The sequence below is a fragment of the Kogia breviceps genome, chromosome 4 (assembly GCF_026419965.1).
Source record: "Kogia breviceps isolate mKogBre1 chromosome 4, mKogBre1 haplotype 1, whole genome shotgun sequence".
NCBI lineage: Eukaryota > Metazoa > Chordata > Mammalia > Artiodactyla > Physeteridae > Kogia > Kogia breviceps.
The window spans coordinates 165825655-165844556 of NC_081313.1; the positions used below are offsets into that span (position 1 = coordinate 165825655).

The following is an 18902-nucleotide window of genomic DNA, read 5'->3' on the forward strand; positions in this document are numbered from 1 at the left end:
AAGTTCACCTGCAGCCAAGAAGTGAAGGGCAATTTTCTCTTGCCCACCACTGAGCATCAGGAGGAAATGCCAGATGTGGGGAAAGGCTGGATGGTTGGGGGAGCTCAAACCTAGCAAGAGATTGAGGTCTGGATGGATTTAATTGTTTCTGTAAAATATATGCTCTGATGGAAGCTCTGGGGGCAAAGTTTCTTCTGGTGAGCTCCACAGGGCTGAGGAATCGGAGATTAGCCAACAAACAGAAGAAGCGAGTCTGGGGCTGAGAGAGAAAGCAAGCTCTGGGTTATTCGTCTTTGGGTGCCAGGGATCACGGAAAGCACATTGGGAGGGGAGGGAAGTTTTTAATAAGCCCATCTTCTTTTGTTATCTCATTCTCCCTCCCCCAACTGTGAATCTATTTTCCATTCATTCATTACATTAAGAGACAAACCACAGTTAAGTTGAATGCAGCAGGTACTTATGAATGAGTGAGTGGTCATCTGCTTTTTCAGCCACCATTTATTTATCACTTTCTTGATGTCAGGGTCTGGTTAGGTCCTGGAGTCACAGGACTTCATTTCTAGAGCTTTACTGTGTTGTGTCATGGTTCTCAGCCATCAGAATAACCCACATAAAATTCAGAAATCACAGACGTCCAGGATCTATCTCAGACCAACAGATTCTCCTGCAGTGGAATTAGGCGAGTGTATCTTTCCACCACGGCATGTGTCACTTTTATGTTCACGTCAACCTCGAAAGACTGGTGAGAGAAACTTCCACAGTTTATAGATAAGGAAGTTGAAGCTCAGAAAGGTTAGGATGATAAGTGAGGTCACACAGCTGGCAAGGGCAGAGCTGGAACTCAGACACAGAGCTACTGAATTTATAATCCCAAGGGCCTTCCTCTTGGCCATGACCACTCTCCCAGGTACGCATTAATGAAAATCTGTGCCTTAAGTCTGTGCCAGTAAAAGGATCTGAGGGTGTAGGTAAACATGCATGAAACCCTTTCCTACTCCAGAAATTGCTCAAAAAGCATCGGTAAGTCCTACCCAAGTTCCAGGGACTTGTATTTAAAGTGGACAGAACCCTATAAATGTTACAACCTGGCTCATTGTGGATTTCCTCCAAGGTGGATAATGCAGTGTCTACTGCACAAAGCTCTCCCATGTTACAGTTTCCATCACATAACCCCAGTCCCGGGCTCCAGAAACACTGCCTCCTTTTATTTGTCTCTGCAGCCTAGGGATGACAGTGGCCACCTGCTGTTGCTAATCCCTAAGTTACCTTCTTTGGTGTCTCAGCTTTTTCATCACCTGTATAGCCCATTTCCTGCATCAAATCCCCTCCTTATTCCAGGTTAGATCCTGTTACACAGATGAAGAAACCAAGGTTCAGAGAAGTTAGGTAACTCAGCCAATATAATACAATAATCCTTGACAGAGTTACTATTCTGAACCATAAGTTTCTGATTCCAGAGCTTAAGCTCTTAATCACTGACTTACATTTAAGGTGGTTAGTGAAGTTCCTGGTGCCCAAAGCCAGGTGGTGATGGCGATGGAGATACGAGGGCGACAGTGATTATGATGATGATGGTGCTGATGTTGATGCTTGACGCTGACGGTAGTGGTGGCGGTGATCTTGGCGATCACCGTGTTGGACGGCTGTTGTATGTCCTTTGGGATAGCTGTGCAGATACAGTGTCCCGGTTGTCACACAGATGTCTCTGATTGTGTTACAGGCCTTCACCTACCACCACATCCAAGAAATCATGGTCCAGCTTCTTCGCACGGTGAACCGGACAGTCATCACAATGGGGCGGGACCACGTTCTGATTGTGAGTACACCTTTTCCTCTCGTCAGGCATTTCAAACTGGGGTCAAGGAATGAATTTGCTGGAACACCAGGTCTCGTCAAACACTCAGCACCAGTCGTTGCTTTGTTTTGGACTACATGGGTCAGATTTTTCCTACGTGGGCTGGGAGAACATGAGAGTTAACTCAAGTTGCTGAAATAAAATTAGACTTAGAACGTGTCTACCAGGATGAGTGTACCAGATGAGATGAGCCTCTCTGAGCCTCAGCTTCCTCATCTATGAATGGCGGAAGGTTATCTCACCAGAGAGAAGCCTTTTGTAAGTAAGGCATGTCCAACCATGTCACTCCTTTGCTTAAACTCACTGGTGGTTTTCCATCTCTGCTTGGCTTATCTCTCCCTCAGGTCTGAGGGCTTGTGCCCTCCTGTTAATCAGATCTTGGCTTAGGTGCCATCTAATCAGAGAGGCTTCCCTGCCCTGACTGCCCTGTCTATAATACCCCACACCCCTCAATCCCCTTTCAGTTTCTACACCCTACTCCTTCATGGTTCTTAGTACTTATCACCATATGAGTAAGATATATATCTATATCTATCTATATAGCTATATAATTTATATAGCTATATAGATAGATACAGATATAGATATCTATAGATTATATAGATATATAGATAGATATAGATATATTTTCCTTTATTTATTTGTTTATTGGCTGGCTCTCCTTGTAAGAATATGAGCTCCAGAATGAAAGGATTTTTGTCTGTTTTGTTCATTTGTATCTCTGGACCCTACAGCAGTGCCTGGCATATAGTAAGTACTTGATAAATTTGTTGAACGAATGAATGAAAGAACGAGTGACTGAATGAGTGAAGGAAAGAATGAAATGTACCAGGCAGGGATTCTAAAGTTTAATGAAGACAAGTAGTACTCAGCTTTGATTGACTGACACCATGTGGGATTAGCCATACAGCTGCTAGAACTCCCAACTTCTTGAGTGAAGCTAAAAATCCCCATACTTTATGTGAAATTTCCTGATGTTTAAGTGTTGGCAGCTAACTAAAAAATATTTATAAACATTTTATGATCCTTAAACAGCTGGATTCAGCTCTCAGGGAGCCAGTTTGGGATGTCTGCTGGTACATATGAGCCGGTTTGGGGATGTTGATGTCACTAACTGTAGTCCTGCTTCATGGTTACAGAACTTAACATGCTGAGTGTTTATTCTAACAGTAGCTTGGCAAGGATTTGATCTCTAGAAGCAGCCAAGTGTAACAATCTTCTTTATACCCATTTGGTTCTGCCTACTCATGTCAGTGCATGGTTCCTTACTGTATATTATGTACATTTAAAGGAGTGGTGACGTCCTTAGAGGGCACCAGCAGTGCTGGGTACTCCTGCCTTACTGGTGCAGAGAGCCATGTAAATCGTTCTCTGTTGTTTCTCTTACTGTCCTTCCACCTTAAAAGCATCACCATTTCTTATTCAGTTATAATCTTCCATATCTGCAGTTCCCATAATGCACCTTAGATAAACACTTTATGGCCTCCCTAATCTTTATTCCTTCTCTTTGGAGCCAGACCTAAAGATGGTCATCCATCCGTTTGGCTCATTCCATCTATAGCAGGCTCTTAACTCTCTGTCTCTCCTTCAGAGCAGTGATTCTTTGAAACAGTGCTTGGATCATAGAAAGAGCCAAATAACTGGTGTCTATTATTATTATTTTCCTTTCTCTCTGGTACAGTGTGTCTCTCTGTCCCTTTGCGTTATCGACATAGTCAGGTGAGCACAGTTTGGCCCTCTTTCATGCTGAGACTTTTATCTGATGCTCTGTCCTGGTTGCTTGCCCTTCCAGTGCACGCTGCTCACTGCTGGCCTGTTCATCTTTGCCAGGAGACTCCCCTACTCTAGAATGTTCAGCAGCTCCCCACTGTCTACCAAATTAAGGCATAAATGCACTAGTCTGGCCATTTGTAGCTTCTGTGATCTGGCCATAACCAAAATTTATAGCCTTCTCATCTACTTTTCTCCAAATATCCAGCCAGAATGGATGTCTGCATATTGCCTAAACATGCCTGGCACTTTTTCACTTTCATGCTGCTTTCTTTGTCTGGAATTCCTTTATGTGCCATCTTAATCTGTTGAAATCCTATCTAGTCTTCAAGGTCCAGCACAAATATACTCCCTTATAAAGCTGTACGAATCTCACCGACCTGGTTGAGATCTCCCCATCTCTTCTAAATCACACGGCTGTCTCATCATCTTCTTTTTTTTTTAAACAGTTTCATTGAGATATAATTTAAATACTTTAAAATTTAACCATTATAAGCATTCAGTTCGATGAGATTTTATAATGTATACAGTGTGCCACCATAGCCAGGATTCAGTTTAGAGCACTTTTTTCACCTCTAGAAGTTCTGTCTGCAGTCCCTCTCCGTCCCACTCCTACCCCTCCAGCCCCACCCCAGCTAGGTCAGCAGCCACTGATCTACTTTCTGTCTCTATAGATTTGCCTTTTCTGGAGGTTTCATGTAAGGGAAGTCAGACAATTTGAGGCCCTTTGTAGCTGGCTTTTTTCTGTAGCATGTTTTTGAGGTTCATCCATATTTTAGGATGTTTCAGTACTTAATTCATTTTAATTGCCGAATAGTATTACACTGTATGAATATATCACATTTTGTTTATTCATTTTCAGTTCATAGGTACTTGAATTGTTTCCGATTTTTGGCCGTTATGAATAATGCTGCTATGAACATTCACGTGCACATTTTGTGTGAACATATTCTAATTTCTCTTGGGTAGAAACGTAGGAGTGGAATTGCTTGGGCCTATGGGAAGTGTATGTCTAACTTTAGAGGAAGCTGCCAAACTGTTTTCCACAGTGTTTGTACCATTTTACTTTCCCACCAACAGTGTATGAGTGTTCTGTGTTTATCTACATCCTCACCAACACTTGGTATTGTCAGTCTTCTGGATTATAACAATTCTAGTGGATGCATAACAATTCTAGTGGCATCTCATTGTGGTTTTAATTTGCGTTTCCCTGATGACTAATGATGTTGAGCATCTTTCCATGTGCTCTGCCTCTTTTTTTAAGTCATTTTTATCTGTGAACTTGACATAGCTCGTCTCTTGTACCATAAGGCTTAGACCTATCTGTAAAATGGGGGTAAAAACAGACCTTCTTCATAGAGTTGCTGTGAGAATTAAATGCAATAATACATGAGAAGCATTTGCACATGTGTTTCTTTTACATAATATTCATGTGTTTATTCATTCAGTATTTTCTGAGAACCTTTTATATACTCAGCGCAAAGGCTCAGAAATGAGTTCAACGTGGGCCTGTGCCCATGACCTCCAATGGGATGCCTCTGAAGTACCTCAAACTCACTGTATCCCAAACCCAATGCATCACCAGCCCCCTGGAGCCTACTCCACACTCCCTGTGTTCACGATTTCAACTTATGGTACTGACATCCTAGAACTAAGGAGCTGCCCTTGACCCCTTCCTCTCACTTGCCCACTGCTGCTTCCAACCACCTACTAAGTCCTGCTGTTTTCAGCACATCTGACCTCAGTGCCTCCTAGCTGGCTCCCCCCTTTGCTCTCAGAGTCCCTGTACACGGTCAGTCATCAGGCTTGCTGTACTTGGTCCCTTGCAAGGTGATTTTCTGATTTTTGTGCTCATGCCCCCCCTACATTCTGTGGACCCCCTTGAGGGCAGGGATCACATTTACTCATTCTTTTATCCTTATCACCCAGAGGGTGCCTGGCTTACTGTGGATACTCAATAAATGCTTGTTGAGCGAATGAATGAGTGAACTACTCCCTGAAAATGTGGTGCTGTACCATACCTTCATATTTTTGTACATGCTTTTCCCTCAGTTTAGATTGCTTTTCCTTCTTCAAGGAACACTTTTTCTAAATACCAGGAACCCACATCTCAGGGAGTGTGGGAGAAGTGTAAGGAATTGCCTGCTCAGACTTTCCCTGCCCCCTGGGCTGATTCCAGGAGCCTTGCAGACGTTCTAAATTGCAAGCTGCGTCCTTAGTCTCAATGACTGTTGGGTTTGCTGCTGTAATTACAATGGTAAGAGTGCTGAGTGGGGAGTACTAAAGGTATGTGGCAAGCACACTTCACTAGGAGCAGGGATGTGCCTGAACTAGAAGGAAGACATAAACAGGTCTTTCCTAAGATTTGCCTTCATTTTCATAAAATGGGCCTTTCCAGCAATTCTTAGAATAGAACTAGCTCATCCAAATTAAAGAAAATGTGATGTTGGAAAGTAATTACTGAGAGGTCAGGGGTCCCTGTCTTAGTGCTGAAGGCCCCAATTTCATTTCAAATTGAAATCTGGCAAGGAGGAGAGATCCCCATTCCAACCATCACTTTTAATTTTCCAGATATGATTTTTATTGGTTAGTTTCATTACTCTGGAATATTAAACAATGAATGTTTACGGCAAACACCAGACGTGTCTAGTTCTTCTGAAATCCCAAGAAGACCCAATTGGGTGTAGGACTGGTTGTTCTCGTGTCATTATGTGGGATTGAATAGTGATTTTTTTTTCTTATTTGTTGGAGTAGAAATGTTGTGATAAAAGGTATTAAAATTACACGTACCATGGTGCTAGGATGGATTGATTCTTGTGCACAGCACATTGTAATGATCATTTGCTGGAAATAGCCATTCCTGATTTTTTCTGTAGATCATCTGCCTGAACAATGAAGTGTTGGTGGTGACAAATGAGCACAAGGCAAGTTTACAAAAACAAAAAGCAAAAAACTTCTTACATGACTGCTGCCCTCTCTTCCTTTCTTTTCCAGAGTCTACTCTATCGGATGAATGTTTGTTTACTTAAATGACCAAGGATTTTTGACTCTGATGATAAGAAAGGTAGCATGGTTTGGTAAAGGACATTTTGGATAAGGGAGAGTGGCGAAAGTTTCCACACTCTAGACCTTGGTTTCTTCTGTGTAATGAACTGTATCATTTTTGAGATCTTTGTCATGTATGTAAGTTTTCTAATTTGGCCAATGCCCATTCTCTTTCCCTGCCTCCCAAGGTCCTGAGTCAGGGACAGAAAATAGATTTCACTTTGTGTGCCAACTCTGGCAGGTTCTCAAATGGCTGCCTGTTGCACTGTTGAGAAAGATTCTGGGGCTACATCTTGGCTCGGTGGAAAGAATTGCTGAATTGATTAGTGATGTCTGTCATAAGCATAAGATTGGAAAACAGTGATATATGCAAGATTCTTGCAAATATTATGTATTGACTGAAGTTACTGGTGTTTTTTTGGCCCAATCCGAAACACTCTTATACAACCACTATCCCCTTTCACATATTCTTGGTTCCTTTAAAAAGGTAGTGGTGTCCGAGCAGACATGTAATGGAAAAAGCCAGGAATCTGAGAGCTTACATTTTTACCAGGGAATGGTTTCTATGTGCTACAGTCATATTTTATCAAATGTAAGATGCACTATGATTTTATGTTCACATTACAAACAGAATATGCTACCAATTAAACTGCAGCACAGTGGTTTTTTATTGCACTGGTTGTACTCCTCAGAGATTGTTAAAAAATAAAAAAGTAAGTTTGACTGAAAATCCCTTTTGTATTATGGAGCTCATCTTTGAGTCCTCACAGGTAAGCGTCATGCTCTCCCGTTGTTCAGGAGAATAGACTGACTGAGCTTCAAAGGATGGAAGCATCCTGGCTGAAGTCACACGGCTAGTAGCAAGACAGGCTGTGAACCCAGGGCCGTCTGGTAGCAGACCATGTGTACTTTGTGTTGTCCTATAGGTCTTAGAGTGTAGGGGGAAACATCCAAGCTTGCTTGCACAGGTGAGGGGGGTTGTCAGAGAACCCCTCCCTGGCCGATGAATCCTGCTGCTGTCTGCTCTAGAGAAGGCCATCCCCCGCCTCTGGCCTCCCTGGTGCTGGGGATGGACAGTCCCACAGGCAGAATCAGGGAACCTGAGCACTGCCAGAAGTTCTTGGAAGGGAAGCAAACTGGTAATTTTCCTGAAATTGGGATCTAGCTTTTATTTCAGGTAGTTAAAATAAGCCTCTGGGTGATACATTTTGGGCCTAATTACCCCAATTTTCGCAGAGGAGTCTATTGAGTGATTAAATAAAAGTAAATGCAGTTAGCACGAGGCCAGCTCCAGAATTTCAGAGCCATTTATTCGAAAAGGAAAAAAAACACGTGGGAATCACCCCACCCTCCATTGCTTCACCTCATGATAGCACTGAAGACTCCAGAAAATGCCTGAGTCATCAGAGAGCCAGGGTTTCAAAGCTCTGACTTCACTTCCCAAATGACAGGTAGCCCACCTGCATGTCCACACTCTGTCACTGTGAACCCAAAGACTCAGGAGGCCTCTGCAGGGGCCACAGTGAGACAGTGCCAGCTCCACCCACATCCAACCCCATCCCATGGAGAGCACGTGTGAGGACAGTCTAGGACACAAGGAGGTGGGGTTCCCAGCCGGAAGTGGTCAGTTGACGCCTGACCTTCACTACGTGACTCAACACCTTGTTCAGAAAACAGTGCTTATACTAAAGCTATCAGTTATTGAGCAAATATCCTGCTTTCAGGCAGAAGGCTAAGTACGATATGTGTTTGACATCACTTAACCTGCATCAGGTGCTCATATTTTACATATGAGATAACAAGCACAGGAAGGTTATGTAACTTGCCTATAATCACACAGCTTGTTCGTGGAAGAGCTGGAATTTGAACCCAAGCGGTTCCATTGCTAGAGTCCCTGTTTTTAAATAGCATATTATGCAGTCCTGGACTATTAATACCTTAAATTACTATTTAGGCATCAAGTATTTTAAAGATAATAATGAGCACCTTAAACCCAGCTATTGCCCTGCCTAGACTGTGGAATCTAATGGGATGACCTGTATAGTAACTTTCAGAAACCTGTAAGATGGTGTCGAATTTTGGTGGTTTTATGATGGCAGTGATATCTTTAGGATCAAGCTCCTCAATTCTGGTAATTGAACCATAACAATCCATAAAATCTAAAGAACTTTCTGTCTCCTTGAATGCTGGTGCTTATGAAATAGCAGGTTTTACAGAAGCGACACAGCTAGAATGGAGACATGGAGATTCTAAAGGGTCCTGGAAGGAGAGGTAGTGTCCTCCTTCCACATCCAGCTCATCTCCGGGTTCTGTTTGTTCTAGATCTAAAGGCCTCTATCCAAACACTTCTCATTACAGTCGAAGCCACTAGCCTGTGTCTGGCCGTGACCATCTCTCACTGGTGCCCTGCTACATCTTCTGATAAGACATACTGCCTCCGCTCTCGTCCCTTTCTAATTCTTCACACTGTGGCCAACATGGTCTTTTAAAGTAGCACTTCCTTGGAGATAACGCATCAGTGGCCCCACTGTGGCCAAGGATGAAGGCCCAGCTGCTCACCATGGCTTTCAGGGCCCCCAGTCTAGGCCTGCATCTTCTCCCAGTGCCCCTGACCTCCCACACTTGTGCCAACTCAAGGGAACTGCTCTGTTGGTCCCAGAATGCTCTTTTTACTCTCTGCATCCTCCTGCACACCATTCCCTCGGTCTAGAACATACCCCTCCTAACTTTCTTTCCAAGACCTTCCACCTTGCAAACTCCTCTTCCTCCTTCATGTCTTGACCCACATTCCACTCAGCCAAGTTGGGATCCCTCTGCCGTCTTCAGCCTTGTGTACTCATCATACTGTCATGAGAACATCCTTCCTAGCAACTGCAGAACAATGCCTGTCTTCATCACTCCTGCGTTTCTAAGGACACAGTGGTTCCCTGGCACGCAGGATGATCTCAATGAATACCTGCTGAAGGAATGAAAGATTTCTGCTGTCTATTCTATTTACATACAAACCATCATTCTTTTTTTTTTTTTTTTTTTTTTGATGGTACGCGGGCCTCTCACCGTCGTGGCCTCTCCCGTTGCGGAGCACAGGCTCCGGACGCGCAGGCTCAGCGGCCATGGCTCACGGGCCCAGCCGCTCCGCGGCATGTGGGATCTTCCCGGACCGGGGCACGAACCCGTGTCCCCTGCATCGGCAGGCGGACTCTCAACCACTGCACCACCAGGGAAGCCCAACCCATCATTCTTTTCCATAACATGTTAAGTGTTACTTGCATTACCCTTATACAAGTGTTACTGTTATTACCCTTGTAATATGATTAAGCTAGGAGAATAAGGGAGGAAAAAAATCGTTATTGAATACCCAGACCAAATGGAAAGGAGTGGGGGGAGAAGGTATTCATACTCTTCAGAGGACACATATGTCAATAATAATGTCAGTTAACATTTCCAGAGTGTTTGTTGTGTGGCAGAGATGGTACTTTGGGGATATGATCATATGTAATCTGTGAGGTTGACAAATACTATGATCCCCTCTCAAAGAGGAAACAGTAGTCAGAAGGCTTAAGCTCCTTGTCCAGCATCACACGCCTGGGAAGGAGAAAGCTGGAGAGTCCATACCCAAGTCTAAAGAGTATGAAGCTGACATCTTAAGCATTTCACTATACATGTCTGGGAAATTGTTTTCCTGAGATGAAATTAATTAGAGAAGATTCCCGAGAGAGAGAGAAGAGTAAATATGTGTGTATGTTTGTGTATTAGAGGGGGATCAGGCTAAGAGAGAAAATAAACATTATACAAGAGACCTGAAATTCCAGTTGGTAACTGAAAGAAGGCATAATAAGCTTGGGGTAGCTTCGTTGCTGCTTGATATGGTCACGTGGATGGTGCTTATAGCCCGTGAGTGGGGAAGCTTTGCTTTAATAAGTGTTTCGGTAATTGTATATCAAGGAATTCTTGGCCTAAAATATACATGCAAAAAGTGGGTTAGTATCTCAACTTCCAAGGGACCCATAGCATATATGGGCAGAAGTCAGTGATCAAGGTAGATTTTGCAGAACTGGGTCTAGTTCTTGAATGACATGAACGGTTTGACTAGGTAGAGAGGAAGGGTTAAGGGGTTATTAAGAGGGAGCAGCATTTCTTGCCTTATGTCCATCTCCTGGCGTGTGAGACCTCTCATTCCTGAAGATCATCTTTCTTCAGTGACCTCACTGTCCTTTGTCCATTTTTCAATTACAGCATTACCCTGTCATCATGGAATTTTTCTCTTTACCTACCTAGGTTTCACAGTGGACTAAGATCCTTGAGGAAAGGGACTGTGTCCTCTTATCTTGGAGGTTCCTGGGCATGGGCATGTAGCAGGCACTCATCCAAGCTACAGGAGTGAGTGGAAAGAACAGAACTAATTGAAAGCACAAATCACTGTTTAGCTTTAAAAGAATTCTGATTTTTAAAAATAAGATGAGAAAAGATTTATTTCATGCTAGGCTTTCCCTTAAGGATCTTTTTATTTTTATTTTTTATTTATTTATTTATTTTTGTGGTACGCGGGGCCTCTCACTGTTGTGGCCTCTCCCGTTGCGGAGCACAGGCTCCGGACGCGCAGGCTCAGCGGCCATGGCTCACGGGCCCAGCCGCTCCGCGGCATGTGGGATCTTCCCATACCAGGGCACGAACCCGTGTCCCCTGCATCGGCAGGCGAACTCTCAACCACTGCGCCACCAAGGAAGCCCAAGGATCTTTTTAAAAATATATATAAAATTCCCCAATACTTTACTAGCCCTGTGTGGTAGCATTCTTTTAGACAAATCAAAGTTTGCGAGCTGGAGCATAAAAAAGCCAGCTTCATCTCCAGACCTTCCTTTTGTTCCATGATGAGTCACAGAGATGGGAATTATGAAGTTCCTAAATTTTTTAAAATAGCCACTGCATTCTCCCTAGTCCACCTAATCGAGCAGACCTCTGGTACAAGGAAAGAGAGGGCTCCTAGGTGATAAACATGCTGCTGCTGTGACAGTTTCACACGTGGCTCAGTAACATGTGCCTTGTGGTTCTTCAGGGGAGGTGAGCTCAGACTCTAGAGGAGCTGGGGCCTCCACTGGCCACCCAGGGGCTGCTGTTGTTAGCACCCAGAGAGGGAGAGGCAGAGACAGAGTTTGGGTATATCATACAGTTAGTACTAGGAAATGCATGACCAGTGTGTCATATCCTAATAAAATTGCCTGCAAATATCTCAGTGCCTTTTGCCTTCTGTTAGTGGAGCTGGACAGATCTGACTTTCAACAGGTAACTTTAAGTACGTCTTAAAGGTTAGACTCCATTGTATCTTCTGTCCTGTTTCTTGGTGCTAGAAGAGATGCCAGTCTTTTCTTGTCCTTGGTGAACTTCGGAAACTTTATTTATTTATTTTCAACATCTTTATTGGAGTATAATTGCTTTACAATGGTGCGTTAGTTTCTGCTGTATAACGAAGTGAACCAGCTATACATATACATATATCCCCATATCCCCTCCCTCTTGGCATCTGTCTCCCATTTAGGCATCGATGAGCACCCTCACTCCTAGCATTTCTTTCTAAGGGCTTTGGGGGTTGGGGCACCAGGTATGGACTTTGAAAGGATTTTACTGGCTGGGAACTGGTCCTCTTTTTCTCAAGGGGTGAGGTGACCTTATTCCATAGCTAGGAAGTCTCTTTACTTCACAGTTCTGCTCCTCAGTTTCCATAGCTGTAAAATCGGGCTAGTAATGGTTGTTATTTGTCAGTTCCATGGTGAGGAGTAGGTAAAAACCTATGTGTAGGGGCTTCCCTGGGTGCAGTGGTTCAGAGTCCGCCTGCCGATGCAGGGGGCGCGGGTTCGTGCCCCAGTCCGGGAAGATCCCACATGCCGCGGAGCAGCTGGGCCTGTGAGCCATGGCCGCTGAGCCTGCGCGTCCGGAGCCTGTGCTCTGCAACTGGAGAGGCCACAACAGTGAGAGGCCCGCGTACTGCAAAAAAACCCCACAAAACACCTATGTTTAAGGCTCGTAGCACAGAGTTTAACACATAGCAGACCCTTGGTAAATAAGAGCCATTATTTTCCACCTTCAGTGCTACAGTCTTCTCCCTACTTTGACACATGTGTTATGAGTCAGATTACAAGTTATTATGCGGCGTGACTTGGGATAGCACCTGGGTTTGTGCATGATTATTAATCTGTTGCTAAAGCTGGGCTGTAAATAAAGCCCCCCCCCCCCCGCCCCGAGATGAAACCAACCACCAGATGTCTGCCACAAAGGCTTGAATCCCAGACAGGAAGGAGAAATCCCATCCAGAGGCTCTTTCCCTGGGAATGCAGAGGGAATGGAGCTGCCCACAGAGAAAAAACCCTGTTGGAACAACGGTGAATGAAACAGGCTTCCCTGCAGGTCTCCGTCCCTGTCGTCCGTGCCAGGGCACTGGCCTTCTCAGTGACTCAAGGGAATCAGTTCTGTCAAATGATCCTTCAAAATCAGAACCCACTTTTCTAGATTCATGCTTCATTCATAAGTGATGCATTTGTGTCTCCATTAAATATTTATGATAATTTTTTTAATAACAGGATATTCTAGGACTTAAATATGGAGGATTATAGAAATATAACAACAACAATAAGAAGGCCATCATGGGCCCCTGAAGGTCAAAGAGGGGAAGAAATGTGACCCCTCACCAGAGGCTCTGGATCTCTTAGAGGTCAGACCCAGGGACCTTGTTCGGAAGCTAAAATAATGTTGGGGTCGTCTGCTTAAAAGACACATGATTTGTACATTTCTGTAGTTTTACTCTTTCTAAAATGATTCGGCTTTCCTTTTTATAATCAGGAAAAAAAAACCCTCAAACACTATTTCTTTAAAAATAGGAATTAATGAGATAGTCAAACTTACTGAAGCATTTTCATGTATATGATTCCACTTTTCTTCTAACTAGCCTGTGAAGCCAGAAAGGCAGATGGTTTCATTCTGAAGACAGAGGTGGGGGGTGGAGGTGAAGGTACTTGTTCAAAACTTTGCAGAAAATCGGGGGCTGAAGTCAGGGCTCCTGGTCTTGTTCTGGTCTGTCTTTCCACCCTGGATTGCTTTTCCTCTTAATGTGTCCAGCTCCATATTTTCTCCCAATTCGTTCAACAAGCACATGAAGCATTTACGGCATCTCACACAATGTGATAAACACTTCGAGGGTCCCAGGGATGCAGATGACAATTCCTATCCCCCAGGACTTTGCTTTCTGGTGGAGATGAGTGTGAGGGGTTGACAAAAGAAATGCCAGGATAATATAAGCAGCAGTCTGGTCAAAGCACTATGAGTACTTGGAGGACGACGGAGTGACTAATCCCATGGCAGGAGCGGGGAATGATTAGAAAAAGTTGCAGAGAGGAGTTGACATTGAAATTGCAACTTGATGTCTGGCATAGGAGTGAAGAGCCCAAGCTCTCATGTTTGGCAGACCTTGCAAGAACTCCAGCCTTCACCATCTAATACTTGTGGACTTGGACAAATTACTTATCTCTCTCCAAGCCTCGATTATTCATATGGGAAATAGGGATCATCATTAGCTACCTTATGGTAATTTTTTGAGGAAAATATAAGATAATGGAAGCACAACATTTGATAATAGCCCATTGTAACTTCAAGAAACCGGAGCCTTTATTATCATGATTAGTAGTAATATGGCTACTATTCATTTATTCCCCCACACGAAAATTATTTCCCATGGTAAATAGGTAATGGAACAGTGTCCCAGGTAGAGGGAACAGCGTGTGCTAAGCCACTGATATGTAATATCCTCTGATGTTTTACGAGGTGGCAAGGAGATGGTACAAGGGAAAGTGGAGTGGTAGGAAGTTAGGCTGCATGTACTAGGTTCGAGTTGGATTGCAAGGAACCTTGTTGCTATGGGAGGAATTTTATGCCCTGGATGGTGGTGGGCACAGTTAGAAAAGCTTGGAGTAGCATGGCCAGATATACGTCTTAGAGCGATCCCCAGGTAGCTGCGAGGAAGCTAGATCCAAGGGAGCTGGAAAACTGTAAGGAAAGTAGACTTTGAAGGCCAGTGCAGTGGTCCACACGGAATAGACAGGGGCTCATAATGTTGAAGTCTTTAATTAAACAAAGACTTCCTGGATTTAAGACTTTACAAGGGGAGGAAAGAAGTTCCTACTCTCATGACATGTTACATAGAGTTGGGAAACAGGGAGAAAACTAGAAACAGCTATAATTCAAGACAGATAATCATCATAAGAGAATAACAAGGACAGCATTAAGAGGGTGAAAAGGAGGTGGGGGGGCATGATATCCAGGTGGGTGAATCAGCAAAGGACATGTGCTTACTGTCAGAATCCCTCTCCCCCACCCCTCACTAGACTGTAGTAAGCTCTCTCAGGCAAGGGCTGCATCTGTAGTTTTCTTGCCTGGCACAGAGAAGGGAATCTATAACTGTTTATTGGAAGAAAAGTGGTTATGGGCTGAGGTTCTTATGAGAAGTTTCCTTGGAGCTGGTTGTTGTGTAGTAGTGGAGAAGAGTGAGGGATCAATTCCAGGAATTACGATCAGGTCCAGGATCTGAGTTTGCAAATGCTGATGCTCTGCATGGTTTTGATTTTGCTCTCTTTGATCCCTAATTACAGAAAGCATATTGTTTTTACCTTGAAACACACAAGCAAACAAAAAACAATGACAAAAACACATGACTTCTCTCGTCCATCACGCATATGGGAGCTCTGCATGTGGGATTAGCTTCAGTGGGGCTTGGTGTGCTCTGGGGAAGAGCCATGTGAACCACTCTTGATTTCAGCAGTTAAAATGACTCAGCCCATTTGGCTCAGGAGAAAGAAGGCTTTTCTATCAGCATAACCAGGGTATCACAACATTGTGTGTGCTACCTGGGGAACCAAGCCCAAGCACGGATGAGAGGTCACTGTGTTTGGCTGAAGATTTAAGAAATATATATTGAGGTTTTGCCAGGAGAAAAAATTACGGGTTTCATTAGAGTGAAATTTAATATACCATAGTTAGTTATGGATTCTGAGAATTCGTGAAAGCCATTCATGATAATAAAGCTTTTATTTGGGGCTTCCCTGATGGCGCAGTGGTTAGGAATCCACCTGCCAATGCAGGGGACACGGGTTCGAGCCCTGGTCCGGGAAGATCCCACATGCTGCGGAGCAAGTAAGTCCGTGCGCCACAACTACTGAGCCTGCGCTCTAGAGGCCACGAGCCACAACTACTGAGCCCGTGTGCCTAGAGCCCATGCTCTGTAACATGAGAAGCCACCGCAATAAGAAGCCCTCTTGCTGCAGCTAGAGAAAGCCCACGCGCAGCAGCAAAGACCCAACGCAGCCAAAACATTTTTTAAAAGGTAAATAAATAAAGCCTTTATTTGCTTTGAAGTAAATAATCCTTTGGTGTGATGCTTATTGTCTTTTCATTTTAATTGTGGTTTAAGCCAAGACAAAATGCTCTGCCCCAAATGCTTCTTTAGTTAGACAGACCCTGTCTCCTTTAAATTGCATTTTGTCTGAAATGGACTAGGTCACATGTAATAAATTCTGGCATTTTAATGGAAACATTACAGCAAAAATAATTAACAATCTGCTTTAATTTCAAAACTAATTTTCTCTTTCATACGGTAAGGCAGTATCTTGGTAAAATGTGCAAAATGCATTGGAATTTAATTAAGTTCCGAAACAAGGTTAAACAATTTGTTCCAAAACGAGGTTAAGCTGGGCTGTCAATATTCAAGATAAATGGTGGGGGAGGATGGTAGTGGCTTGATGTTCCTGAGTCCTGAATGCCATATGGACCACAGTGGAATTAGAAGAACTGGCCACATTAGCTGCTGAAGGCCCCAATCTGTGGAAGGCTGGATGCTCCTGGCAGCACAGATAGAGCCTGTACATAGATAAGGGAAAAAATGGGGAATCATTTCTTCCTGTCTCTCCACTGAATCCAATTCATTCTTTAATTTATCCCTGCAAAAAATATTTGAATCTCATTGTGCTAAGTGCTGGAGATTCAAAGGAGAGCAAAAATAAGCAGAATTCTTACCTTAGGGAGATAATAGGCTAATGAGAGAGGAATACATTCATCAAAGAATTACATAAATATATGTACAAGGACAGCTGTGCCAAGTACTTTGATGGAGGGGTCCTGGTGCCAGGTGAGTGTATAAGAGGGATATTTGGGGTGATCTGGGGGCAGCAGTGGTTGTAGTCTTGGAAAGCCTTACTTGGGAAACCCCAGCAGAGCTGGAAACCGGGCAGGGAGGGTGCTGTGGTGCGGACTGTTCCAGGCAGAAGGAAAAGCTCACTTAAGGGAGTGTTCGCATGGTGGTTCTGAGGAACCCAAGGTGACTCACTGTGACTGTAGAGCAGACAGTGAAAGGGCCTGTGATGGGAACTTCCACAGGAGAGCCAGGTGGGACCTCCTGAGCCATAGTGACAGACCTAAGTCTGACTTCCTAAGTTCATCAGGAAGCCAGATCGTGACAGCCAGAGTGCGACATGAGTCAGGTCTAGATTCAGCAATGACTGGTTTTGCTGCTACATGGTGAAAGGGAAGGGCGTGGACATGGGAGGACCAGGTGGGATGCTTCTGTGGAGGCTGGCTGAGAGAAGAAGGGGGTTTGCAACGGGAGGCCGGTAGTGGAGAGGCACACTTACCTGGGAAGCCGGCTTAGCCTGGCGGTGAGAAAACCAGACTCTCGGTGGTTCTTCCTGGGCCGAGGATCCTGGAGGATGCAGGAAGAAATCCTATATTTGGGAAACCTCAGGACTAGGGGTGATAGACATGAGCAACAGGAATTCGGGCTGTAAACTGGTGGAAAGAAAATGGGGATGAAGTTGGGATGAAAGTACCCCAAGGGGGGGGTCATGAGCCTTAAGCCAGTCAAACATGGTTTTCACCAAATGCGAAGAGTGTTGGGTGTGGATTTGTCTTTTAGTTCTTTTTATTGCAAGCTATGCTTGATGGGCATAATGATCACAAAGCATCTATGTTTCTGGGAACTTCAAAAGAGAAGTACGTTTTTGGCATCCAGCAGGTTGCCTTGAGCTGCTTAAAATGAGAGCCTTTTCAAGTGAAGGCTGTATTGAGGCCTCTGATCGGCTAAGAAAGAAACTGTACCTGGAGGTCAGAATGCGTCTCAAGTCTAGTGCCAGTGGTTCCTGCAACTACCCCGGGTGCTGGTGTCTGGTAGACCTTCACACGTTGCACCCACCCAGCACGTTGCTCCCAGCACTGGCTTCCCACATGATTTCCACGAGCCCTTGGACGCATCACCCATCTAGCCTTTCTTAGTTGCCTCGTGCTTCAAATGGCAGGGGCCCAGCCGTTGCAGTGTCTTTTACCTCTAGGGTATTTGATTCCACGCGGCAAGAATCCTTCATTCCCCAGAGTGCTGTTCGGTGCTAGACATGCCTGTGTATTCTTCTTCTGGCTTGCTGAGGCCTTTGTTACTTAACGATCACTGTCATGGTTTCTAGTCTTAATAAGGCCAGGAAGAGTTCATGCCTTATTAACACCACTTTTTGCCCCGAGAAAACCTTAAGCCTGGTTCTGAAAACCCACTGCAGTCCCATAAAGGCATCTTCCCTCTTCTCTCCCAATTTACTTCAATACACAAATGAATAAATACACATTTATTGAGCACCTGTTGTGTGCCCTCCGTAATGCTCAAGGTTCTCTCCCCCTTAATTGTCAGGCACCCTTGTCAGGCAAGGGTGATGTTCAGCATTATAAGGAAAGGAATCAGCAGCTCACAGAGGTTAACTTACCCAAGGTCATCCTGCAAAAAAAGAGGGCAGTAGAATAATATTAAACCCAAGACTTCTGATTCTATGTCCAGGTTTTTCCCGCCTAAATTGGTAAACAAACTGGTTTTAGATGGCTCATGGACAGCGCAGGGAAAAAAAAATTAAATCACGTGATGGGAATGTTGTTTTCTTTTCAGTTCTCTCTCAAGCACCCTGATTAGTCAAGTAGAAAATGCATTTGGTGTTAAAGTGGCTTTAGCACGTGTTGAATATTTGCTAATCTCCCTTTTTAACAAAGAGAGCTGGTCTCAGGCTCAGCACCGTTAACACTCAACGGTCTCCACCAAGAATTTTAAAAAATTATTTTGGTTTCATCTTTTAGTTTTGGAACATCATACTGGTTTTTCTCATGGTGGTGATATAAAGTTGCCTTTCTAGGAAGAGAATTATGGGAAAAATAATTAAAGAAA

General features: G+C 44.1%; 1 protein-coding gene across 1 annotated transcript in view; it reads left to right on the forward strand.

Moving 5' to 3' along the window:
• DOCK2 (dedicator of cytokinesis 2) overlaps window positions 1-18902 on the forward strand; it is a 420075-nt gene that overhangs the window by 179843 nt on the left and 221330 nt on the right. The window contains exon 27 of the mRNA XM_059061186.2: window positions 1721-1816. Coding sequence (XP_058917169.1) covers window positions 1721-1816 — 96 coding nt within the window. The remainder of the gene's footprint in view (window positions 1-1720; window positions 1817-18902) is intronic.